The sequence below is a fragment of the Mus caroli genome, unplaced genomic scaffold (assembly GCF_978045245.1).
Source record: "Mus caroli unplaced genomic scaffold, Mus_caroli_1 scaffold_1, whole genome shotgun sequence".
NCBI classification, from domain to species: domain Eukaryota; kingdom Metazoa; phylum Chordata; class Mammalia; order Rodentia; family Muridae; genus Mus; species Mus caroli.
The window spans coordinates 71832484-71859287 of record NW_028227256.1 but is presented as its reverse complement, the minus strand read 5'-3'; the positions used below and the strand labels follow the sequence as shown (position 1 = coordinate 71859287).

The window sequence follows — 26804 nt, the reverse complement described above, 5'->3', positions numbered from 1 at the left end:
TTGTGGTGCCTAGTGGGTAACTTTTACCATCTACAGCTGTAATGGGACTGTCACAGTGCCCTTTTTGGGTGTCCATAATGGATCTGACATTGAGGTCTAGGGAGGCACGGGGCTCTCTCAGGCTTCAAGAAGTGGGTTCAGCAGGGTCACCCATTATGATTCTAAGGTGGGAAAAGATATTCCTCACAAAAAGAGGGTCAGATGCTGGATGACTGAGTAGAACAACAAAGATCCCCCCAAAACTTGAATTTTAAATTTTATTTTAAATCATATCCAAGGACCGTTATTATAAGGTGCTCTGCTGTCTTAAGTGGGTGCTTCTCAGTAAAGATTGTGCCAGACATATGGGGTCTATAGGAAGGGCACAGAGTTCCCCTGTTGAATCTGGCATCGTGACATGTGACAAGAGACTGGCCAAGAACTTCTGTGCCAGGGCTTCTGGACGAGCTCCATGGAGGCAGGAGCCCAGCTCGGTACTACTGTCTCTGCAGAAAATGCAGCCTCACCTTCTTGCTGGGAACCAGGACGATGCGGTACATAGTCTTTACTTCTCCCATCCCAGGGGCCAGGACCATCTTATACTTCTGTATCAGCTGTCAGGGAGAGAGGGCAGGGCCACTGGACTCTTGATCTCCAATTCCTATTCCCTTCGTAGGCATCTACCCCGTACCTTCCTGTCTCTCCTCTCCCCAAAGCCCTCCATCTTACCTGACCCACACAGCCCTCCGCACATCCCCTGCTCACCCTTGACAGCATCAGTTGCATCTCCAGTTCTGCAATCCTGCGACCCAGGCAGGACCGAACCCCATAGCCGAAAGGCACAGAGCCGAATGGGTGTAGGATCCCAGGGTTATCAGCCTCTTTCTTCCTCAACCAACGGTGAGGCTGGAAGCTGTTGGGCTCAGGAAAGACACTGGGATCCCGGGACACCACGTAGTGGCATAACACAAACTGTGTCTAGGGAGGGAGAATGGCAGTGTGACTGTCAGTCAAGGTTGCAGGCGTTCCTGGGCACACGGTACTCTTAGCTCACTCACATTCTTGGGGAAGAGAAAGCCATTAATTTCAGTTTCCTTTTCTGTGATGATCCGGGAGTTTGTGGGAACCACAGGGTACAGGCTGCAGGGAAAAGAAAGTCTACGCTCTGCTTCCAGGTTGGGCGAAGGGGAGTCTCGCTCATCCTTAACTTTCTGGTGCTAGACTTTCTTCCCATACCACTCTCGTCCCTAACCTCCAGCCTCTGGCAGTCCCCACTTTCCATTCCTATGCACATGGGATCATATCCTACCGCAGGGTCTCCTTAATCACAGCTTTTAGCAGAGGCATGTGGGCAAAGTCCTTGTGTTGGGGCACCTTCCCGGAGGGCACCACACCAGTCACTTCCTTGTGTAAGGCCTCCTGGATCTCTGGGCTCTTTGAAAGGTGGTACAGGGCCCATGTCAGTGTGTTGGATGTCTAGGAAATAAAATGGGAGATGAAAATGAAGTAAGGTGGAAATTTCACGGGAAGAGGCTAGCTGTGTGCTGGTCTGGTCTGTGAGAGGATGTGAATACAAGGTACAAGAAAGCCACTGGGATGACAGAACATAGAAACCAGGGTTCCCGGGGACCTCTATAGTAAACATGAACCCAGAGGTGGAGTAAGGGCCAATATGGAGAAAGACTGCATTTCAGCCATAGAGGGGGACAATAAAAAGGAGTGTGCCACAGAAATGCTGGAAGCACGTCCCCTGGGTACAATAGGAGTTTGCGAACGAGTTTTCAGTTCTCTACCTAAACTGCAGCAAGGGAATTGGAATCCTGTGGGAGGAATCTCTCCACTGTCAGAGAGACAGAGACACATAGACTGAGAGAGCCCCAGGGCTGATGGAACCCTCCTAACAAAAGGCTCAGTTCTGTTTGCCTCGGCTGGGCAAACAACCATGGTGATACAGAAGAAGCCAGGTCAGGATCAGGGGGTAAAGAGGAAGGGGAAGGTCTTGGGGGAACAGGACAAGATAAAATCAGGCAGCCCCCGGTCTCCTTGTCAGGCTTCCTTTTGTTTGTTGGTTGGTTTACATCCCAAATGCTGCTCCCCCTTTCAGTGCCTTGCTGATGTACCGTGTCCACCCCAGCCAAAAGCAGCTCAGGAAAGCTGCCCATGGTCTCCTGAGGACTGAGCAATTCATTGGTCAGCAGGAAGTGCAGGTAGCCAGATACCCGGACTCCATCTGGCCCAGTTTCCTGTAGCTGGGCTTTTAGCTCCTGGACTTTTTCATCAATCAGCTTCTTCCCTGCATGGAAAACAGAGGAGAGTGTGTTTAAACCGCCCTACGAGTAGGAACTGTGAAGGTCGTCAGGGGAGAGGCCAGCCTCCTTCCCTGGCCCCAGATGAAGACACCTCACCAAAGGAGAAAATGTTATCCCAGCCATTCAGGTATCGCTTCCAAAAGGGCAGCAGCGGACGTGTCCATTTGGGAAGGAAAGTGATATAGACTGAGTTTTGAAACATGATCGCAACAGATCTGATGAAGGCTGCAGTGTCCTCGGGAATGGAGGGTTTCAGGCAGCCAATCCTTTTCTCAAACAGGATATAGGTGATGGCTGGGAAGTGTAGAGGCTGTCAGAGCAGGCGGAGCCAGAGGACCGAGACCCCACCCCCACCCTCACCCTCGATCTCCCGGCAAGGCTACCTTCCAAGGAAAGGTGGTAGAGAAGATGAGCCATGTCTGGCACCTGTTCCCCTGATGCACTCTCTGCCCGCACCTGGTCCAGCCGAGTGATAAAGTCACTGATAACCTCGTTTAAGGCATCCGTGTAGAGTGCGGCCTCGTCAGGCTTCAGCAGCCTCTGTTTCAAAGCCTGACGCAGATGGTACCATTGCTCTCCTTGTCTGGGGAACACCAAGAACGTCACAAGTAAGCATGGGGTTCAATTAATTGGCACTTCCCATCCACCCACAAGGTCCCCAGAGAGGGAAAGGAATCTCAGACTCCTGAAGTACAGAATTAGGCAATCACCAAGTATCATTGATGACCTGAGAATGATAAAACTGCCAAGCATGGCTGCATACACCTGTGAATCCCAGCATTTGAAAGATGGAAGCAGTAGGATAAGGAGTTTGAGAGAACCCTTTATTACAAAGTGTTTTTGATTGCTGCCTAAACTTCACAAGACCTTTTCTGTGGTGAGTGGATTCAAAAAGGAATTAAGGCTAGGCAGTGGTGGTGCACACCTCTAATCCCAGCACTTAGGAGGCAGAGGCAGGCAGACCTCTGAGTTCGAGGCCAGCCTGGTCTACAGAGTGAGTTCCAGGACAGCCAGGGCTACACAGAGAAACCCTGTCTCAGAAAAAAAAAAAAAAATGTAGGGGACATGCTCCAAGGTCATGTTTAAGGACAGTCCTACACTCAGCAAACTCCCAAGCCTGGACTGTTCACTAAGCAAGCTAGATCAAATCCATCTTCTTAAAGCTAGCTGCAGAGCAACAAATGCAGATGCTATGTGCTATGCAAAAGCCCAGTGCTATGAGGCAGAGAGGAAATGCCCACAGCTAGATGTGTTTATACACTTCTGTGTAAAGTGAGAAGGAGCCTCAGTTAACAGCATTGATGGCTTAAAGAAGGACTGAGGGGACACTTAGCCATTCCTTACTGAAACTGTATTTTATAATGATGTCAATTAGTCAGGTGTAGTGGTACTTACTTGTTGTAATCCCAGCACTCGGGAGGCTGAGGCAGGAAAATCAAGGTCAGTCTTGGCTGAATACTGAGTTTAAAACTAGCTTGGACTACATGAGATCCTGTCTCCAAACAAACAAGCAAATAAACAAACAAGCAAAAAAAAAGCCCCCAATATTACTATCAAAAATTTTTAAACAATTAAATTTTAAAAAGAGCCAAAAAAGGAGGGCAGGGGGGCTGAAGAGATGGCTCAGAGGTTAAGTGCACTGGCTACTCCTTCAGAGAGTCAGTTCCCAGCACCCACATGGTGGCTCACAACCATTTGTAGCTCCAGTTTCTGGGGACCCCCCAGCCTCTATAAGCACTGCAGGAACATGAGGGACGTGAAGACAAAACGCCCATATACATAACAGCATTGTTGAATCTTAAGGAAAAAAATACTAAAGAAAAGAAACTTTAAAATTTGAAACAAGCTCCAACCCTTCCCCCAAGGAATTTTGTTTGTTCTGAGGAATGCTGTTACAAAGGTAAACTAACAGTTTTGGTGAAGAGAAATGACAATCGGAGTAGACCCATCGGGTTGTTAAATGCTTTTCCAAGGAGCCAGACATGCAGACCATTAATGACAGCCTAGTCAGAAACTATCCCCGGGGGTAGAGGGGTGGGAGGTTGCTGCTGTGTAAAATAAGATTCTAAAGACGGCTTAAAACAAGGCAGAAAAAAACAAGTAGTTTATCTTTGCAAAATGGCTTTTATTGATTGATTGATTGATTTGGTGTTTGTTCGTTTGTTTGTTTGAGAAAGGGTCTTAGGTAGCCCAGGCTGCCCTTGAATTCACAATCCTCCTGCCTCCACTTCCCGAGTACTGGGAATGGAGGCATGTGTTACCACACCTCATACAAAGTATCATTTAAATGCATACCAGTGACACACATAGAAAATTGACTTCAGAGTGAGAGATATAACTAACTGCCCCCACCCCACCCCCGAAGGGTCCCACATTGAGTTCAGCTGAGTTGTCAATGCAGATCCAGGTGGCCTCCCTCTCGCCCACAGGATCAGGAAGGTTAAAGAAGTCTTAAACAGCATTCTCTAGTTTCAGAATTGGGAACAAAGGTCCTAAGAATTATTATCTTTGTTATGAAACTATCCACCTGTGAAGGAAACAAGGAACAAAAAAGGAAACCTAAGCGACTGAATCTATGAATATCAGAGACAGCTACAGTGAATCTATGACCAGATCATTTTCTTTCCACAGGATCAAGGCTATACTATTTATCCCTGAGTTGAGAATGAGGGAAATCTACTTCATCATCAGCTACGTGTGTCAGTTCTGACACGGATGTAAAACCTCCCTTGGTTTTTACAGCAGTTTCTCCAGCTGCAAACTGAGGACAGTAATACTGTCTACTCAAGGACAAAATGAAATCACAGCTGTACAGAGACAAGCTAGGTGTCTGGCATTGTCAAAACACAGAGTTATAATCAATGTGGCAGCTGTTCTAAAGCATGATGGGAAAAGCCTCTTACTGCGTTTGGAGTTCTACTGTCACAGCTAAGAGATATCTGAACGTAGCCAGTTACAGCCTGTGGCACTGGGAATTGTTTATCACCAATAATTCCACCACCTACTTCCGCGAGCTCATAAGTAAATAACAATCCATCCTTCAAATGACATCGCAGAATACTCTAACCCTTTCTAGGCACAACTCACATCTGTATCTATCTATGTGTATGTGGAGGGCACCCAGGAACCTTGCAGCCAGTGACTGTGTGCAATATAGTACACAAAGACGTATTTGATGAAATCAAATGGAGCCCTCCCAACTGAGTGATAATGACACTTTCTCAACAACTTGACATATTTCTAACCACAGTGGAGCAAAACAGGTCAGAAGCCAGGCCTCGTGATCCAGGCCTGTAATCTCAAGGGACTCAGGACAATTTAATGATAGAGACCCTGCTCCAAAACTTAAAAAAAAAATCGTAAGGGGGGCTGGGTTTGTAGTTCAGTGGTTGAGTGGTTGAGTGCCTAGCAGGTGTAGGGGCCTCAGGTTTTATCCCTGGTACCACAAACCAATCTGAAAAGGCCTTGTAGTTATTTTAGTCCCGACACCCTATATTACAGATCTGAAACACATGCAAATAAAAAAAAAGTGAGAAAAAGGAAATCAATTACTTGTCCAAAATGACACAATGTATTGGTAGAAGAAGAGGCGGTGGCTGTTCCTGGGTTTCAGCCAGCCTCGATGTTTTCTAGACAAGTAGTAGGCCTAAGGAGGTTCTGCTCTGAATTGCATTTGAGTGGCTGCCTGCACCTCCTCTCTTTTCACCCAGTCCTTTGTGACCGTGCTCCCATCCCTTTAAGCCCCAGCTCACGTGATGAAGATCCCATAGGTGAGGCCCTTGCGGTCTCGGTGCTCCTTCCACTGCTCCATGTAGTCTCTTATTGGGTACTTGCCCTCCTGTCTCATCACTTGCTCCAAGAGTGGGGCACTAGCCAGATTCACATTGGTGTAATTCCCAATGGAAGTTGTCCACATTGGACCATACTTGGTCTTGTTCAGCACCTGTGGGTGTTAACCAAAGTGAAATAACTGGGGTCCAGTTGAGATGACATTTCTGGAAGGAAAGATGGGGTGGGAGAGGGTCTGACAGCCACACCAGAACTGGTGGGCAGTATAAAAGGTACAGTGGTGGCCAGCGGTTCTGTAGACAGAGACAAAACAAGTGGCCTTACAACAAGCGAGACTACTGGGACCAATATTACGAGTAAGGGGTGGGAGGACCTGAGGCCTGGGGAGGAGTATGGATATATGGGAAGCTGGGGTTGTGAGCTGGTACAGATTGGATGCAGATATTAGTTTTAAGGGGTCTGAGCCCTTTAGCAAAAATGTATAATGACATATTATGTATGAAAAGGCCATAATAAAACCCGTCACTTTGCATACCAACTTAGACAATAATAAAAAAATAAAATAAATGGGGTCAGTGAGATAGCAAAGTGGGTGAGGTGCTTGCTGTCAAGCCATGACCTGAACCCACATGGTAAGAGAAAACCAATTCCTGTGAGATGTCCTCTGACCTACACACACACACACGAATAAATAAATAAATAAATGTAATAAAAACATTTTAAATCTTAGACAGATGGAAAAATGTTAAAGATAAAGAGATAAGCCTACTGCATCTTTCAGCCTCATTGAGTTAAAGACAAATGTCTTATAATTACAAAGAGAAAAGGGGAAAAAAACACAATTAGGAATTCTAGGGGGGGGGGAAGAAATTCTAAGAAAAGAATAAGTTGAGACTGGAAATGCAAGGTCAAATACAAAGTAGCCTGTGTTTTGTTTGCTTGTTTGTTTGTTTGTTTGTTTGTTTTTTAAAAACAACAACAAAGTGATGTGTGTGTATTATGTACCTTCTAAGTCTTTTCAAAGGCAGAGAAAGTACCTAGAAAGAAATCACAGCACCCTGCTTGGACCCTGTACAGACACATCTGAGACTGGAAGTGGGGGTTGAGGGGAGAAGACGGGGTTTCTCTGTGTAATAGAGCCCTATCTGTCCCAAAACTCACTCTATAGATTAGGCTGGCTTTGAACTCACAGAGATCCAAAGTGCTGTGATTAAGGCATGTGCCAGCCACCACACCTGGCTATATCGTAGACTATCTAAAGCACTTTCTAGATGACAGTCTTATTCTAGCATCTGGTGAGAAATTAGCATTGCTAAGAGCTAAAGCCATTCTGTGATACAGAGCCTGCTAACCTTGAGCAAGACCCTGGCTGCTACAATGTATTGATAGTTGCTGAAGATGAGAGAAAAGTTACACCCACATCGTGAAAGAAAATAAAATCCCATGGTTTTCCAGTCCCTTCCTCGTTCCCAGTTGTTGCTGAAGAAACTCAGCAACAATTGGGAAAGAAAGTCAGCTCTGGTACAGAAATTTGACTGGAGGGTGTCTGTGAAACAAACAGGAGAGTTACAGAGAAGAGACTCATCTCCAAGGTTACAGAAGGGAATTCCTGATCTATATAGAGCCCAGAAAATGTCAATCTTACTGGTCCAAACTTAAAATGGGTTCTTAGAATCACTACAACATAATTGACCCCAATCCATTGCCCAGAATCCATCCTGAGCTAACAGTGGTCAAGGCTGGCCATTCCAGATCCATTTGTTTCACACTTCCACCTCCCAGGGACATGGCCAGGGTGAGGTGGTAGGACCCTGAAGAGTTGATTCAACCACAGTAAATACTTCTGCTTCCCCCAGAGAAGTCAAACTGCACAGGCCTGACTCAAATGGCTCAATCCCATTTGGAGAATAACCATTGATATTTATATACTGATCAATATATTTATATTGATATATATTTATTCATCGTGTCATTTACTGAGCAAAATACCAAGCACATTAACAATTACAATGGGCTATTTTTAAACAATTTTAGATATGTGATTACTGTATAATTGTGTAAAAATTATAGTATAGTTATAAGTTTTTCAGTATAATGTATTTATTCACTACAAGTTTATAAACAAAGTAAAGGATATCCACAGAACAGAATACAATAGCAACTAAAAAAGCATGAAGTGGCCCTTCCTGTAATAACACAGAAAGATACACAAAGTAGAAAGTCAACCAAAAAGCATAACACCTCCTGCCTAAGAAAGCAGGGTAGAGCCGGGCGTGGTGGCGCACGCCTTTAATCCCAGCACTCGGGAGGCAGAGGCAGGCGGATTTCTGAGTTCGAGGCCAGCCTGGTCTACAAAGTGAGTTCCAGGACAGCCAGGACTATACAGAGAAACCCTGTCTCGAAAAAAACAAAAAAAAAAACAAAAAAAAACAAAAAGAAAGCAGGGTAGAGCTGGTAAAATGGCTTAGGGTGAGAAAGCCCGGCAAATGGACCCGAGTTTGGATCCCTGCAAACTACATACGCACCAGGTAGACATGGCACCCATCTGTAGTTCTGGCCTTGGAAGGTGGACAAAGAGGATCCCTGGAGCAAGCTGCCTATTGAAAGGAACTATCTTGGTGAGCTCTGTTGAACCCCTGCGCTCATGCAAGCGCTCCTACAATTTTAAGTGAGCCCTAGTTGTATCCATTTGCCTGTGAATGAGTTTTTGTTTTGTTTGTTTTGGTTTGGTTTTGTTGTTGTTGTTGTTGTTGTTGTTGTTGTTTTTCTTCTCTTAAAGTTTCCAATTTAAAAAGGGGGGGGGGCTTAAAGGTCTGGAGATGGAGATGTAACTAAACAAATGGGGGAGCTCTTGCCTAGTATACTTAAGACCTGTAATCCTAGCACTTGGGAAGTAGAGTCAGGAAGATTACAGGTTCAAGACCAGCCTGGGCCACATAACAAAAAAAAAAACTATTCATGTTACATTTTTATTAGAGTGTGAATGGTGGTGACCTTCTATGCTGATAAGTACCACTTTGTAGATAAATTTACTTCCTTCTTTATACTGACTTATTTTTCAATTTTTATACCACAATCTTGAAGTTGGGCGGGGGGGCAATCATTTTTAAAGGACTTGGTAAGGGGGCTGAAGATGACTCAGTAGAAAGTCATCTCCTCTGAGGACCCAGATTTGAGTCTTAGCACCTACGTGGTGGCTCACAGTTGTCTACTTACAGGGAAGCTGACCCCATCTTCCGGCCTCCACAGGCACCAGGTACACACATGGTGCACAGCATGCATGCGTGTAGGCAAGACATGAACATTTAACATGAAAATAATGAACATTTTGAAGGGAAAAAAAAAGACCAGATATAAAGCCACTGAGTTGGGCACAAGTACCTTCCCTTCAACCCAGAGCTTCCAAGGTTCCCTGGTTGTCAGTGCAGAAGTATCTGGAAGATTTCTCTCTTTTCCCTTTAGACTTCTCTCGGTCAGTTTAGTTGGTGGCACTTAACAAGGGCCTCCTTATGTAAGGACTTATTTTAGAAAGACGTTGGGACACTTGCTGAGAGATGTGTGCTGCCCTGTGTGCTGAACATTAGGAGGTAACCTGAGCCAGCCAGCCAGTCAGCCAGCCAGCTCCAGAACTCGTACAGGGTGGGTGCGGCCTGTGTTGCCTGAGAACCACTTTGCTGAGCTAACATGTCATTGAGATGGATGAGAGGGCTGGTCCTTGCCTGGTAGGACTCCGAAGATGTAGGGAGCAGAATTCTACAACATTCACCTGTGGAGCTCCCAGCCCATCCTGGGCCCAAGCAGACACCAGCAAGCATAGCAGAAAAGACAAGTCCACACCCCAGTGTATAGACAGACAGATGAGAAGTAAGCTACATGTGCCCCCAATTTACTTCCTCATTATTTTGTAGATGTCTTTGTGTTGTTGTTATTTTGATTTAAACTGTCTCTTGAGAGGTTCATCCAGCAACAGATGGAAACAGATGGAGAGACCCACAGCCAAGCATAAGCAGAGTTGGGGAGTCTTGTGGAAGAGTCCAGGATAGGATTAAGGGAGTGGGAGGGATCAAGGACACCACAAGAAGACCCACAGAGTCAACTAACCTGGGCCCATGGGGGCTCACAGAGCCTGAACCACAGCCAAAGAGTGTGCATGGGCTGACCTAGGCCTCCTACACATCTGTACCAGATGTGCTGAGTGGTCTTTTTTTTTTTTTTTTTTTTTTTTTTTTTTTTTTTGGTTTTTCGAGGCAAGGTTTCTCTGTATAGCCCTGGCTGTCCTGGAACTCACTTTGTAGACCAGGCTGACCTCGAACTCAGAAATCCGCCTACCTCTGCCTCCCAAGTGCTGGGATTAAAGGCATGCGCCACCACCACCTGGCGGTCTTTTTTTATTTTTATTATTTTATTTTTAAGATTTATTTACTTAGTATATGTAAGTACCCTGTAGCTGTCTTCAGACACACCAGAAAAGGTCATCAGATCTCATTACAGATGGTTGTGAGCCACCATGTGGTTGCTGGGATTTGAACTCAGGACCTCCGGAGAAGCAGTCAGTGCTCTTAACTGCTGAGCCATCTCTCCAGCCCTGCTTGGTCTTCATGTGGCTCCATAACAATTGGAGCTGAGGCTGTCTCTGACTCTGTTGCCTGCCATCAGATCCCCTTCCCCTACCTGGACTGCCTGGTGGGAAAGGATGTGTTTAGTCCTGCTGGGACTAGACACTATGACCCAGGGTAGGCTGGTACCCAAGGGGGCTTCCCCTTCCCCTCAGAGGAGGTAGTGGGGGAAGGGAATTATAAGGGTGGGACTGGACGGAAAGGAAGGAGGGGAACTGTGATCAGTTGTAAAGTTAATAAAAAAATAAATGAATTATTGGAAAAAAATTCACACCAGCAAAATTATTATGTCTGTTGTCTGACTTCTGCATGTGCACCATGCTCCCTATACACACACACACACACACACACACACATCAAATCAACGTTACAATAACATATCATGACATGCTCATTAGGATTGCTTGTAAACTTCAAGCAAACTAAACCTAAACAGGAAATAAGCATTGACAAAGGAGAAACTGGAACGCTCATAGACTGCTAGTATAGTGTGCAAATAAGGACTCGCTATGGAAAAGTTTGACACAGAAGGACATGTGATCCAGCAATTCCAGTCCTATGTACACAAGAAAGGGAAAAACGTGTCTACACAGAGTTGTCCACAATGTCTGCAGAGACAGAACAGCAAATGGTGCGCCAGCCCAGACAACCACCACTAAATGAAAAGATAACCCAGCTGCATGCGAACAATGGGGTGTTGTTCAGTCCTGATGCAAGCCATACCTTGGGCAAATCTTTAAAACATATGATAAAAGGACAGTCAGAACAAACGGTCATGTGTGGTATGACTCACCCTCTCCCCACCCCTTTAGAACTGCTTCACCCACACATTGAGTCGATGTAAATATGATGGTCAGTGATACCTGTAATCCCAGCATTTCAGAGGCTAAGGCAGGAGGATTGCAAATCTGAGACCAGCTCAGAGCCTGTCCCAAGAAAATAAGTCTTTTCATGAACTTGCACATTTATATTGCTGTATTACTCTGTCTCAACGTTAAAAACAAAAAATCTTATGTATGTATGTTGATGTGTTACTTTCATATACATATTAAATGGTGTGTCTATATGCATAATAAACTCTTTAATGAATTATTTTCAGATTAGTTTATAGAGGAAAGATCATATAAACTAAAACTGTTGAATTAAACCAAATGCCTTGTGCTCACATGAGGAATAAATTTTCAGTAAAGGAGTTGGCGTAAATTGCTTGGTGCACTAAAAATGAAAGTGTCTTCTTCACATGTTTCCGTGCCTGGGTGTCCCAGCCGGAAGGTTATGTTTATCTCTGCTAGGACTTACGTGTCGGAGCTTGACCCAAAGTCATTAAACTATAGCTCCAGCCTGGAACAAGATGATCTCTTCTGTAACTCTGTGATAAACAAGACTGATACTCTTGGCTTAATGAGAACACACCTCCCAAGCTGTCAGCATGCAGTGCATGGGAGACTCACAACTTTCTCCTGTTGGTTATTTTAGATCACAGAAGTCTATGTGTGGCCTAAGAATACATATGCAAACGAAAGCTTAACACTGTTCATTGCATCATGTGTGGCAAGTTAGCTTTAGGGCTAGTCGTCAGCAAGGAAACCTCTCACGTCCTCACTTGTCATAAAGAGTCTTGATGTAACAGCTTCCTTCAATTACCTAAACACTTATAAGTCAGCTGCTCACACGCATTAAGGCCTTAAGTCTACATTACAGTTGGCAACAGGTAGCAAACATCAGAATAATTTCTAAGTTAAAAAGCTGAAAAAGGTGATAGAAATTCAGGTATTTTTGGCTTGAATTTAAGAAAAGACCATGTGTTTGGATCCATGTTTTTCCAAGATTTGGCAACATACGGAACACTTGGGTGCTGGTATCTTCCTGGGAAAAGTAAAAAAACTCTACCATTCTAATCACCATATATAATTTCTATTCGAAAAACTGAGGAAAAGAGTAATTCTGTCTAAATTTTGGGATGACAAGGGGTACGAGTGAGCCCAGAGATTCACGCATGTAGGCTGCATGAGTGCACACTCCCTGGGTTGGCTGGCTATATTCACAGCTCAGATACCTTTTACTTGTTTCTACTTAAGACACTCTTCAGGCTGAACATGGTGGCACACACCTTTATTCTCAGCACTTGAGGCAGAGGCTAGTGAATTTCTGGGAGTTTGAAGCCAGCCTTGGCTACATAGCAAGTTTCAAGTTAGCCCAGGGCTACACAGTGAGACCCTGTCTGAGAAAGAGAGGGGCAGAAGGGGGAGGGGAGAGGGAAGAGGGGAGAGGGGAGAGGAGAGAGGCCATTTTTTAGCCAAGGGGGGAGGGGAGTGACAGGGAGGGTGAGGATGAAAAGAATTGAGATGGGGAGAGAAGGGAAAGGATGAGAAGATTGTTGGTTTTTTTCAAATTCTATACAGAAAAAGAAGAAAAGAAAACCTGCTTGCTTGTTCTGGGAGGCTGCCACACAGCCTAGGCCACATAGGGCCTGGTAGGCTAGGTACAGCCTCCACTCTTGCTGCTGCTGCTGCTGCTGCTGCTGCTGCTGCTGCTGCTGCTGCTGTTGCTGCTGCTGCTGCTCCCTCTCCTCTTCCTTCTCCTCTTCTTTCTCATCCTCTTCCTCTTCTTCCTCCTCCTACTTCTCATTAGATAGCCCTGGCTGGCTTGGAATATGCTATGTAGAATCTACCTCCTAAATTCTGGGGCAGGTGTGTGCCACCTCGCCTGGTTTGTGCAGTGGTGGGGACTAGGGCCAGTAGTGCTTCATGAGTATCAGGCAAGCACTCTACCGATCGAGCCACATTCCAGTCTCCAGAAGTTTAAAAAATTACTTTAATTAATTAATTAATTAATTAATTTAATTATCTGCAGGTACCAGGTATACATATGGTGCACAAATATACATGTAAGCAAAGCACTCATACACATAAAATAAAAGTAAATAAATCTTTGAAAAAAGAATTTTGGATCCAGGCAGTGGTGGCGCACGCCTTTAATCCCAGCCCTTGGGAGGCAGAGGCAGGTGGATTTCTGAGTTCGAGGCCAGCCTGGTCTACAAAGTGAGTTCCAGGATAGCCAGGGCTATACATAGAAACCCTGTCTCAAAAAAAAACAAAAAACAAAAAACAAAAAAAAAAAAAGAATTTTTGGGCTGGAGAGATGGCTCAGAGGTTAAGAGCACTGTCTTCTGCTCTTCCAGAGGTCATGAGTTCAATTCCAGCAACCACGTGGTGACTCACAACCATCTGTAATGAGGACTAATGCCCTCTCCGGCTTGCAGGCATAAATGCAGGCAGAACACTGTGTACTTAATAAATAAATAAATTTTTTAAAAAAAAGAATTTTATGCAATGTACTTTGACCATATTCATCCCCCGCTTCTCCCTCACACCTCTGTCCCAGATCAACCCCTTTTCCTTCACTACCCAACTTTATGTGGTTTTTTGTTTGCTTTTTGTTTTTGTTTGTTTGTTTGTTTGTTTGTTTGTTTTTCAAGACAGGGTTTCTCTGTATAGCCCTGGCTGTCCTGGAACTCACTTTGTAAACCAGGCTGCAGAGGCAGGCGGATTGTTTGTTTGTTTTAATAATCAATTGGAAGGGCTGGAGAGAGAATTCAGCAGTTAAGAGCACTGGCAGCTTTTCCAGAAAAGTCATGTTTGATTCCCAGAACCCACGAGGTGGCTCACCACGTCTGTAAGTGCCAATCTGCCACCCTCTTCTGGCCCCTGAGGGTACTGCATGCATCTGGTGTACATTCATGCACACAGGCAAAATACCTATATACATAAAATAATAAATAAAAAAATAGCCCATCAAGTCCAATTATCGTTGCCCATATACCTTTGCTGTGAGGCTGTCCACTGGTGTGTAGTATAGACCCACCAGAGACCACATCGTTAAAGAAAGCTGACTCTCCTAGGAGCTATCAACAGTCAGTAACGCCTGTGATAAACTCCTTAACGCCCTATGCTAGAAAATTGAGTCGATTGCAGTGTTTTCTTTGTCTGTCAGTTCGTAGACAAGGTCTTACTAAGTAGACCAGGCTAGTCAGGCTTGGTGGCGCACCCCTTTGATCCCAGTACTTGGGAGGCAGGGTCAGGCAGATCTCTGAATTTGAGGACAGCTTGGTCTACAGAGCAAGTTCTAAGACAGCCAGGGTTACAACAGAGAACCCCTATCTCAAAACAACAACAAAAGCTGGGGGAAAGGAAAACCACGTGTTGATTAGAAAACTAGTACAGGCACTGTTCTAAGAAAAGAATATCCAGCAACCACAGATGCCACCAGTGTCAGGGACTCTCTCCACTCCTCAGGTGGGAGTTAACTGTCAAAAAGACATACACGTGACAGTTGTGGGCTCTTTAGTTGTGGACCTGAAACTTGCTTGACATCATTGCCCAGAATGCTCCATTTGAGGGATAGTTACCCACCAAACGTTGTTGCTCACATCTGTAATCCCAGCACTTGGGAGGCTAAGGCAGGAAGACTAGGAGTTGGAGGCTAGCTTGGGCTCTATAGCAAACAAGAGAGAGAAGGCAGGCAGAAGTACACTGTGATGCACTTGGGAGTCTGGTGTCTAGCCACAGTGGTGCACTTGGGAGACAGAGGTAGGCTGATCTCTGTGAGTTCAAAGCCAGCCTGGTTTACAGAGTGGGTTCCAGGACAGCCAGGGCTACACAGAGAAACCCTGTCTCAAAACACCCTCCCCGGAAAAGGGGCGGGGGGAGGTCCAGTGTTTAGTGGGCAAGTCTATGGCAACAGTCCTAGGGAAAACATACAACAATGTACCTTATCCAATCTTTGCTGATTCCTAGCATCATGAGCTGGTGTCTAGCCACAGGATGATGTGATGAGAAGTCCCAGACCCTTCTAGGATGAACATTATGTTCTAACATTATCACAGCTATGCAAGTCCCATGCTACTTATTTATGGAAGAAATCTTCTGGGAGTTAACACAAGAGGAATGAATAACTTGATCAGAACATAGTCTACTGGATACACAACTGCTCAGGGTACAGGAACAGTCGGTTCATCCTGGGCCACAGAGTCCAAGCTATAGTGCACAAGCCCAAGGAGTCCCAGGGACAGTCTCAGGGAACAACTAGCTCCTTTTCATGCCACGCCTACACGCTGGGAACCGAAACTCTGAGAATTTGTAAAGAGCAGAGATGAGGAAGTGAATGGCTAGCTCTAACTTGCTGGTCCTTGGCAACCATGGCAACCATGGCAGGCAATGATGATGAGGTCCACACTAAGATGGCCCTCGTGTGGTTCATATGGCAGGGGGGCAGGAGGTGTTTGAAGATGGTGGAAGGTAGACAGGGAAGAGGCCATTGAGCCGCTTTGAGACACACGTGGGACACGTGCAGACAAGTAAAGAGATAAAGAAAGAGGAGATGTAACTACCATGGAGACGGAAGGTTGAACTGTGGTAAGAGAGCAACAACTCTGTTGCAGAGAGTGCTGGGAGCGAGCCAGACCTGGGGAGGTCGGGAGCCAGGGAAGAGACCATGATCCCTCTTTCAGTTCCTGTCCATACTGTATCCACTCTGGGCCACTACCCCCAATTTCCAGCTTGACAAGTGGCCAGTGAAGAATCTGAATTCTGGAGCTCATAGAAACTTCTCAACAGCAAGACTTGGGAAAGGCTCAGCCTCCATGAAAGACAGTAGCACAAGATCGATTTTCTGGTTTGGTCTCTTTGATCTCACCCTGCTTGTTGACCTCTTTGATATTTTTGTCTCAGCTTGTTTGTTGTTGGAGACATGTAGCCCTGGCTGTCCTGGATCAGGCTGGCATCAAGCATAGAGATCTGCCTGCCTGTAATTCCTGAGTGCTGGGGTTAAAGGTGGGCATTGCTTGTCTCTTGGCCCTTGTTACAAGTGACACAGCTTTCCTGGAAGTTGGAAGCCACGTAAGGGCAAAATGCTGGGCCCAACCTGTTCTCTAAGCAGGCCTAACCAACCTTTGCAAGGCCATGGCTGTATATAATGTAGTCAGATGTTACTTAAGGCAAACAGTAGATATGGTACAAGCCCTTATTAGTAAAAGGAATTACATTATCTGAGGAGAGTGACCTGTTTCTGAACTTTTTTAACCATTCTGATTTAAACGTCCTGGGAAAATTATTAAAGAATGACACCCCCGCCCAACCTGTCAGCTATGTAAATATCTATGCCAACAAGACCTTGAACCTCAGACTCTGAATTTTTAGGAACTCTGTGAACCTCCTGGAACAGGACAGAATCAGAAGCCTGGCTGGAGCTACCATGCAGAAACTTTTTGATTGGTGTTATTTCATTGGATTCGGAGGTGGCCTGAGACTTTCTGCCCTATCCATCTTAGAAAGATGTTTTTAACAAAAATCTCAAACATTCAATAAACCAATAAAGATGAGGGAGCCAGATGTTGAGCTGAAAGCCTGCTAGGTCAGTGAGGTAGAAAAGGCATTCAGTTGACCTCCTCCTCAGCCCATGTCCCAAAAGCCAGCTATCCTCCACATCACCTCAAAAACCCCTCAAATGGAAAGTCCCTCCCTTCTATTTCCTGTATGTCTCTCTATCCCTCCTCCCAATTTCCTGTCACTTGCTAGGGGGTGGAAGTGGGGAGAAAGTTGCAGAGTTTACTTCCTGTCAACTGCTTTCTTGCTCCAACTCTTGACCTACGGTTGAGTTTATTTAATCCTGTTTTCAATAAACAAAAAACCTCTTGGATTAAAGTGTGCTAGGGCTGAGCTAACCCACAAGTAGAAATAGTTTTTTTCCAGTAAAAAACACAATCTTGGGGTTCACAGTGTTATCAAATATTCTGCAACAAGCAGGTGTGGTGACACACACCTTTAATCCTAGCACCCATGAGGCTGAGGCAGGTGGATCTCTGAGTTCGAAGCCAGCCTGGACTACAGAATAAGTTCCAAGATAGCCAGGGCAACACAGAGAAACCCTGTCTCAAACAAAACAAAACAAAATAAAAAGAAGGGGGAAGAGGAGGAAAGAAAGATAGCAGGTAAAGAATAAAAGGCCCTGGAAAGGGCTTTTTAGACTGGAGCTTAGCCTGTACCACACACTGAACTCAGAGTTGCTCCGTGTTTGGGTGTTGGGAGGTCAGGATCTTGGGCTTATTCTTGTTTATACTAAGTAACAAACTATCTAAACCTAAAAATATCTCTTTGTGGGTTTAATTATTTATTTTTTTACTGTTGTATTTATTTGTTTACCTATTATTTTACTGTTTTGTTCTTTTTTATACTAAGTAACTAAATAAACATAAAAGTATCTCTTTGTGTTTTTACTGACTGAATCTGTCAGGCCTTGGCTGACTTATATGTATGAATTTCACACACCTGTCCTTGTCAGTTAAAGGGGATTTTTTTTTTGAGTAATTAATTCCAGAGATTCACAGAAGCTAGCTTATATATTCAGAGTGGAAAGCTGAAGGCAGGTCTTGGAGGTTGTTAAATTATGATGCCTGGAAGGCATAAATCTGATTCCCAGTGAAGAAACAATGTGTGCCTACTAAATAGAATCTTGTTTCTCTCAGGGTGATAACTACATGAGTCAATAAGTCTACTAAAAAAAAAAAAAATTAGCCGGGCGTGGTGGCACATGCCTTTAATCCCAGCACTCAGGAGGCAGAGGCAGGCGGATTTCTGAGTTCGAGGCCAGCCTGCTCTACAAAGTGAGTTCCAGGACAGCCAGGGCTATACAGAGAAACCCTGTCTCAAAAAGACAAAAAAAAAAAAAACAAAACAGTGTTAAGTGACTGAGCGGCATAGTAAGTATGTGATTATCCCAATGAAGTTGTTCCTGGGCTAAGGGTGCAGCTCAGTGGTAGAATGTGGACTTAGCATGTGTGGGGCTCAGGGGCCTGCTGCCTATACAGAGGAGGGGGGGTGGAAGGGAAGGACAGAGAGAAGAAAAAGTCTTTCAACTCCCCCCACCCCCACCCCCCAAAAAAGCACAGCTGCAGTTTGACCTCTTCTAGTTAGGGCCCTGTTTGGTTTGGTGACGGACACAGCAAAGCATAAAACACTCAAACCAGCCAATAGCCCTGACAACTAAGGTAAACTCACGAATGCCAAGTAAGATCTTGCCATGCCAACAAGCCCGGCTTTGAGAGCTGACAAACAAAAACAGAGTGACCTAAGGCACAGGTCGCTCCTTCGCCTAATCTGGTTGGCAAGTGTCAGAAAAATGGCTCATTCTGGATCCCAGGCAGGGGAGTGCAGATGAGACAGCCTGCCTCAAGTGCTGTCAGAGTGCTACCAGAAGGTAACCGCCAGCCCCTCACACCAGCAGAATCCACATCTCCAAGTAACCAGAGGCGCTAAATAATTCACAGCATTGTTTCGTTTTCCACACAGGATATTTGTAGCCTGGTTGGCCTGGCCTCAGACTGACTCTCTATGTAACCAAGGCAGGCTTTGAACTCAAAATCCTCCCGCTTGCTGATGGCTGAAGAACTGAGATTACCAACACATACCTCTACTCCTGCCTCCAGCCCTCTCTCTTGTGAGACTGGACCTCATGTATCTCAGGCTGCTGCTGGACTCCTGAGCTCACGCTGTCCCTGCCACAGCCTCTGACCGTTAGAATTACAGCGGTGCTTGGTTTGCATATGATTTAGTTCCCTTTCCCACAGGAACGTCTTCATGGATCACAGTGCCGCTGGCTGGGTTTGGCATGGCAGGAACTCAACCAAGCCCAGGTTCACAAGCTTAGTAGTTAAGAGCACTGGCTGCTCTTCCAGAGGGCCTGGGTTCAATTCCCAGTTCCCCAGCATCCAAGGGATCAGGTGCCAACTTCTGGCTCCTTTAGACAATGGAGGCACAATGATATACTGATATACAGTCAGGAAAACACTCATACACATAAAATAAAATAAAAACTCAAAAAGTTTTAATTTAATAGAAACTTACATAGAAATCGGGCACTGGAGATCTAGTTCAGTGGTTGGGAGCACTTACTACACGTTAGGAAGACTGGAGTTCAGGTTTCAGCACCCACACACCCATAAAATAATTAAATAAATATTTTTAAAAAAATTATATGTAAATCTAACACATTTTCACATTGTATTTTCCTCCCAGGATGCTTGGTATTATTTTTAATAGAAAGAAAAATGCAGGCCTAGGGGCTATAGCTCAGAACTACAAAAGACAAAGATGCTTCCAATTTTATTTTGCATGTATGTGGTATATATGCACATCCATGTGTGTGTGTGTGTGTGTGTGTGTGTGTGTGTGTGTTCATTCACAGCAGCCAGAGGACGACATAGGATGCCTAGCTCTCTCACCCTCTACCTTATTTCCCCGAGACAGGGCTCCTCACTGAACCTTGGCTTTCCCATTTCAGCTATGCTGGCTGGCCACAGAGAGCCTCAGACTCACCTCTCTCTGCCCCAAGCCGGCTCTGGAGTAACAGATTAAAGCACCCGCACTCAGCTTCTTTCTTTTTCTCCTCTCTTTTACACAAGTGTCTGGGATTAGAACTCAGATCCCATGCTTGTTCAGGAAGCATTCTTACCCACTAAACTGTCTTCCCAGCCCTGGGGTGTTTTTACTTATTTCTCTTTTGCAGTGTTGTGGCTAGAACCCAGGGCTTAGAGCATGCTGACATCTTCAGCTTCTCAGGTGGGTGCTACATAGGTAAAAGGTCAAAGGAGGTGAGCAGGGTCACCTTGTTCTAAAGCAGCAAAGAATTTAGCTGAATTGCATTCATGCCCAAGGTTTATAGAAGGCTGAATTTAAGGGTGATAACTTAGAACATTCGAAAGAAACCTCGAAACAATATACAAACCACATGCAGTAAGATTTGGGATCAATGTGATGACCTAAAGGCAGGATTTATCATTAAGAGAACAGAGCTGTTGAGTATAATGATATACATAATCCTACCATACAAGAGGCAGACGCGGTAGCAGAAAGCCTGGTATACCTAATGAGACCGTCTCAATTCCACACATACATAAAAGAAGAGGAGTGTAAAGGGCCTGGGATGTCTCTCAGTAGTGCGGTGTTTGCCCGGCCTGCAGAAGGGCCAGGTTTCATTCCCCTGCACTTCTTAAAGGGTGTGTACTTGCAGGGACAATGAAAATGTGGAAATGGAAGTTAAATGTAAAGAGCAAACAGAAATATGACAAGGGGCAGCTGCAGCTGAAGTGGCGCTTACTGAGACTAGCACTCAAGAACAGAGGCGCTATGCCAGGTGGTGGTGGCACACGCCTTTAGTCCCAGTACTTGAGAGATAGAGGCAGAGGCAGATGGATCTCTGTAAATTCAAGGCCAGCTTGGTCTACAGATCTAGTTCTAGGACATCCAAGGCTACACAAAGAAAACTTGTGAACACCATGGGGGAAGAATTGAAGTAGGCAAGTGAACTCCCTAGAGATAGGCCACTATCTTGCTTAGCTACAATGGGTGCGCTCTGAAGAGGTACAGCCCCAGAGACTTTGTCCCAGGACTGCTTCTTGCTACTCATGTGCTTTCTCATGTTTGTCATTGCCACACTCCTCATTGATTTGACTTGGTGTGAGTGGACACCAGAGGTCCTCACTGTTTTTGTTTGTTTGTTTGTTCGTTCTGTGGGGGTTTTTTTTGGGGGGGGTGTTGTTTGTTTTGTTTTGTTTTGTTTTGTTTTTAGTATAGAAGAGAGTTTATTCAGGGCATGAGGAGGGGAGTTAAGAGGATAGTAGAGAGGGCTGGTGAGATGGCTCAGTGGGTAAGAACACCCGGCTGCTCTTCCGAAGGTCCAGAGTTCAACTCCCAGCAACCACATGGTGGCTCACAACCATCCGTAACGAGATCTGGCGCCCTCTTCTGGAGTGTCTGAAGACAGCTACAGTGTACTTACATATAATAAATAAATCTTTAAAAAAAAAAAAAAGAGGATAGTAGAGCCAGAGAATGGCAGAGAGAGGGAGAGAGTAGAGAAATGGGGACCGGCCATGGCCACGTGGAGAGAGGGGCAAAGGGAATTGGGAGTAAGGGGCAAGAGGCAAGAGAAAGGCAAGAGCATAGAGGGTAAGAGCGAGGACCTCACTGTTATAGTCTGGTGTGATTACTTCCTAGGCAATAGCCCACCCTATTTGGAAAACTTCCTGCAGATCAGCATAAAGATGAACTTTCATGAACTGTTTCGGAGTTAGTGGCTTTATAGAATTCCTGATTTGATGCAAATAATTTTATGAATAAAGTTTAAAGAGATGGTTTTAGTTGTTTTGCCAGAAAAATGTAATAAAGTTAGAACCAAGACTAGAACGTGCATCTCCTCGTGGATTAGGAAGTAAATGCTGCATAATAAGGAATACAATAAACTTTCATAAATTGCACTAAGAAGAGAAAGAGGTTTGGGACAAATTTATATCCAAGGAAAAACATTCATTCTAGGTCAAGTCCAAAGATGAGGCCACAGGTGTACACTATGATGAAGCAAGGCCATGTGAAACTGTTGCTTTGAACTTCTAATGAGTTTATAGAATGAAACATTGATTTGACTTTACTATTGACATGCTTCTGTAACTCCCCTTTTGTGTAACATTTTATCTCCAAAGTAACTTTTTCTTACATAGAGAAGTTTTCTCTAAAAGGCTGAAAGCAATAACAAAGGTTGCCTACTCTCCTCGGGTCCAGATGTTCTGAAGTAGAATGGTTGCCAGGTAGGCCTAGAGGCTGCTGTCCAGAGGCACCTATGTCTCAGCTCATGCTTTCCCAAACACTGCTTAAATGGGCTCCTGTATAGCTGGTGCCGCTGGTGCATGAGAGGGTAAACTGAAAATCCTAACAGAGTGAGTGTAGCTTATGTCCAGTGCACACAGAACCCAGTGGCTATGGGACCACAATGATTCAGAGCATTAGAGGAAGGAGGAAAAGAAGGAGGGGGAGGGGGAAGGAGAGGAGGGAGCCTTCTGACAACCTGGCCCAGCTGGTTAGGGTGTGCTTGCTTCAACACCTTATGACCCGTGTTGGATCCCTGGCACTCACATGATAGGAAAAAGTCATAAGTTGTTTTCTCAACATGTGTCATGTCATGATCATACATATGTGTACACATGTACACACACATATACACTCACACATTAAATGTAAAAAAAATTGTAATGAAGAAGAAGAAGAAGAAGAAGAAGAAGAAGAAGAAGAAGAAGAAGAAGAAGAAGCTGCCACCTAGGTAGACAGGAGTTTGCCACAGAGTCTTCATTTAAAGGTTTAAGGGAGCCATAACTGATACCCCAGAAAGGTAGGGTAACAGGTACTAGAGAAGCACAGCAGGCAATGAGATGCCATCTCCAACCCAGTGTGCACAAGATGCAGGACTTAGGGTTTTAGGACATGTCCACACAGATGGGTTTCAGTTTTATAGGTCTCTGTGACCTCTCTCTCCTGGCCCACTCCCCCCCATCATGTGTGGATACAGGTAAGTTTTTCACTTTACAGGCTAAGCGCAGACAGGAGTCATCTTGAGGGTTCAATCACTCTAGACTTTTGACTTGGTGCTCAAAGAAGACTTTGAGAACTATTGGCACAGTTGAATGCATTTCCCCTTGTGAGAAGAACATGAAACTGGGGTGTCCGGTGGGATGCCATGGCTCAGGTATGGTCTGCCTTCCTCAAAGGTGTGTGGGTATTGAAAGCTTGATCCACAATGTAACAGTACGGAAAGGTTCTGGGACCTCTAAGAGATGGGGCCTAAAAGAGTTTGGGGTTGGGTTATAATCATCCTGGGCTCCAAAGAGTAGATTAATTCCCACAAAACAGGTTGTTATTTAAAAAAATAAAATAAAATAAAGCAAGCCTTACTGGGCTTGCTGGCACATGCCTTTAATACAGCACGCCCCGAGTCAGAAGTAGGTGGATCTCTGAGTTCAAGACCAGTTGTGCCAGCCTGGTCTACAGAGTGAGTTCCAGGACAGCCAGCCAATGTACAGTCTTTTCCCATAGTCTCACTACTGCTCTGACCACATGACCTCTCTCTTCCTTGTCACAGGCAAGCTCGTGTCATGTGATGCCACTCGCCACAATACATACAGTAACAAGACCTGAATCAGAAGCTAGCTAAATGGAGCCACCCATTTGGAGTTTCCATTTCCAAAATCGTGAACAAAATAAACCTTTTCTTTACAACGTAGTCGCTCTTCAGCGCTGTGTTACGGTTAAAACAAACAGCCTAAGATTCAGGAGCAGATCATGACCAAAGGAGACTCAACTATAGTTCTCCACCTCAGCATTTAAGACTGTTTAAACGACAAGCCAATGCTAACGATACAGAGCAAGTTAAACACATGGTCTTCCGCAGTGATGTTGTTGCCCTGTTTTATGGAAGTGCCACACTCTCCTAACTCACAGCAGCCCCAAGCACAGGAAGTGAGGATTAATGTATTCCTCATGGGCCGCTCAGATTCATACGATCAAGATGTTTAGAGTCCTAACACTGCCGCCATCTGTACCTGTTTAAAAGGCCATTCACAGGGCTGTGTGGATGGAGCAGCAGGCAAGTTTTCTTGATGCTCTACATGGGACCTGAGTCTGGTTCCTGGTACCCATGAACTACCTGTAACTCCAGTTCTCACAGATCCTCCTCTGGTCTCTTCATACAAACAGACACGAACACTCAAACACACACACATAGAAATAAAATAAATCATTTTTAAAAAATCTACCTCTGGGCCATGATGGTCTATATATACAGTATCCCAGCACTCAGGAGGCTGAGGCAGGAGGAAAGAGTTAAAGCCAACCTAGGCTATATAGGAAAACATTGTCTTAGCAAACAGCCAAAACCCTATATATTCATGGGTTTGCTTCCCCATTCTCCAAAGCCATCTAGAATTACATCTTGAGCAAATCCCCCTGAGGAAGCTTCAGTCCCTAGACCCTAGGCATCAGGTATTCCCCAGGCCTCTCAATTTCTAGAGATTGAAATCAAGCTAGAGAACTTAGAGGACCTTTCAACTCCTTTGTTTCTTGGCCTAGAGATTATCAGGTCTGCAGGAAATAGTTCATATTCCCTCTCTCTTTGTGTGTGTCTTTCTATCTCTGTCTGTCTCTCTCCCTCTCTCCTTCTCTTCCTCTCTTCCTCCCTTCCTCCCTCCCCCCTCCCTTCTGTTCTCACTATGTAGCACTGGCTAGCCTGTAATTTATACAGATTCTAATGCCTCTCCCTCCTGATTTCTGGGATTAAAGGTATTTGTTGCGCCACCATGCCAGGCTTCCTGCTTGCTTGCTTGCTTGCTTGTTTGCTTGCTTACAATTTGTATTCTTTTTAATTATGCACATGTGTGTATGTATGTGCTCATGAGTGCATGGTCCTGGAAGGGCAGAGACATCAGATTCCCCTGGGTGGTTGTAAACTGACTGACAAGGGTGCTGACTGACTCAGGTCCTCTGGAAAAGAGAGATGTCCTCCTAACCATGGAGCCCTCTCTCCAGTCCCAGGGAATGGTTTGGTTTGGTTTGTTTTTTTTTAAAATCATCTCTCAGTACCTCCTGAGTCTGACAGGGATAGCAGCACAGACAAACTTTCCTGGCTGCTGGATTTCTCTTTCTCTGCCCCCATCTTCACCCTCCTCTCTGTCTGGCAGGGTCAAGGTGCAATTACATCAGAAATTCCTTTGCCTGCTTCCTAATGTGTTTTCTTTCCCTGAGAAGCAATCTTTTTTTGTTTTCTTCTGTGGACAAATGTGTCCTACAGATTGCAAAGTAGCTTCCAAAGTTAACTCCTTTGGAAGAAGCAGGAGGGGAATGGCATCTCTGAAGTAACAGGGTTCCCCCAACACAACACCGGGCACTTTATACATTAGCATGAGTCATTCTCTCCCAACACAACGTCTTCCTCTCCCAGCTTGTGCCCACCACACTGATGGTGATCTCTTTATCGATGACACCCATCGCCTGTTTTAGCTCCAAGGATTCTCTCTGCATCCTGCATACCCTTTCAGTTTATGGCTCGAGCCTCAGACAGTGGTGAGCTAAGTTCTATTTACTGTTTATACCTCTTCTCTCCCATAGCCAGCTTCTTTTTCTGTCCCAGTGCCCAGCCCCAGGTGGCGATGCCGCTGTCCGATGGTTACCTGGAGGTCGGGCAAGTGCAGCACATAGCCTCGTAGAAATAGCTGGAATAAAAATTGTAGCGTTCGGGTCCCCGGAAGCTCCGCCGGACTCCGCAGGCGCGGCCGATCTTGACCTGGACCCTCCGTACTCTCCTGTGCCTGGAGGGCTGCAGGGATCGTGGCCTTGGCTCTGGCCCCTTGTGGGCAGAGGCCACGGCCCACCACACGCGGGTCCAGGAGCGTCCATCTCAGCCTCGTGCGGCTCCACGCAGCCATGTATCGTGCCTGAGAAGCCAAGAGTTTAGATCCAGAGACTATGAGCCCTATCCAGGCAAGGAGGCAGACAGAACTCGGGCTTTGCGACCTGGCGACTTTAAAGGCAGAGGTGGTCCCGGGGCCGGCCAATAGAGGACCAGCCAGATCCTTTCATAACCCCTTCCAATCAGGATCTGTCGAACACACAAACGCCGCCTTCTCCAGCTGCAAGACCTCTACTAAAAAGGCAGGCAGAGGTGGACAAGGTGAACTAGGGAGCTCTCTAGAGTTAGCAGTCTCCTCATCCACGGACTCTCAAGAACTTCGCTGGCTCTCAGTTGTGAGGTGGAGCACAGCAGTCAACTTCCAAGTCCCTCAGGCCCCACCCAGCTAGGCTTGCCTTTGCTTGACCTGCAGAGCGCCACCTCTGGTGTCCCTCACTTTCCAGATGGCCCGGGAACGCGCTGCTGTTCCCCAGAGGCTGAAGCTGATTGTGGACCTGGGACAGCAGTCACGTGAGGCCCAGAGAGGAGGAAAACAAAACAAATTGCGGTATTAGGGATTTTTTTTTAAGAGTGTCATTTCCGCTTTTGAGAACAGATTTAGGGATTTGATTTTGCTTTCGTTTTCCTGTTTTGTTTTGTTTGAAGACGTGTAGGCCAGGCTGTGCTCAATTCTCCGCCTTCCTGCCCCAACCTCCAGAGTGCAGGGATTAAGGATTTTGAACCAGTTATGGTTGCGCAAGCCTCTAATTTCAGCATTTGTGAGGCAGAGGTAAGTGAACTCTGTGAGTCCCAGGTCAGCCTGATCTACATAGCAAGTTCCAGGTCA

At 45.5% G+C, this 26804-nt stretch overlaps 1 protein-coding gene across 1 annotated transcript; it reads right to left on the bottom strand.

Moving 5' to 3' along the window:
* Positions 1-243: 243 nt before the first annotated feature.
* Cyp27a1 (cytochrome P450 family 27 subfamily A member 1) lies at positions 244-26436 on the bottom strand. The gene is made up of 9 exons (XM_021157133.3): positions 25740-26436; positions 6041-6231; positions 2672-2871; positions 2385-2582; positions 2100-2272; positions 1289-1455; positions 1038-1119; positions 745-957; positions 244-593 (listed from the first exon to the last, which is right to left on the bottom strand). The coding sequence occupies exons 1-9, from the start codon at positions 25992-25994 to the stop codon at positions 477-479; spliced, it is 1596 nt and encodes a 531-aa protein (XP_021012792.1). The 5' UTR covers positions 25995-26436; the 3' UTR covers positions 244-476.
* Positions 26437-26804: the final 368 nt, after the last annotated feature.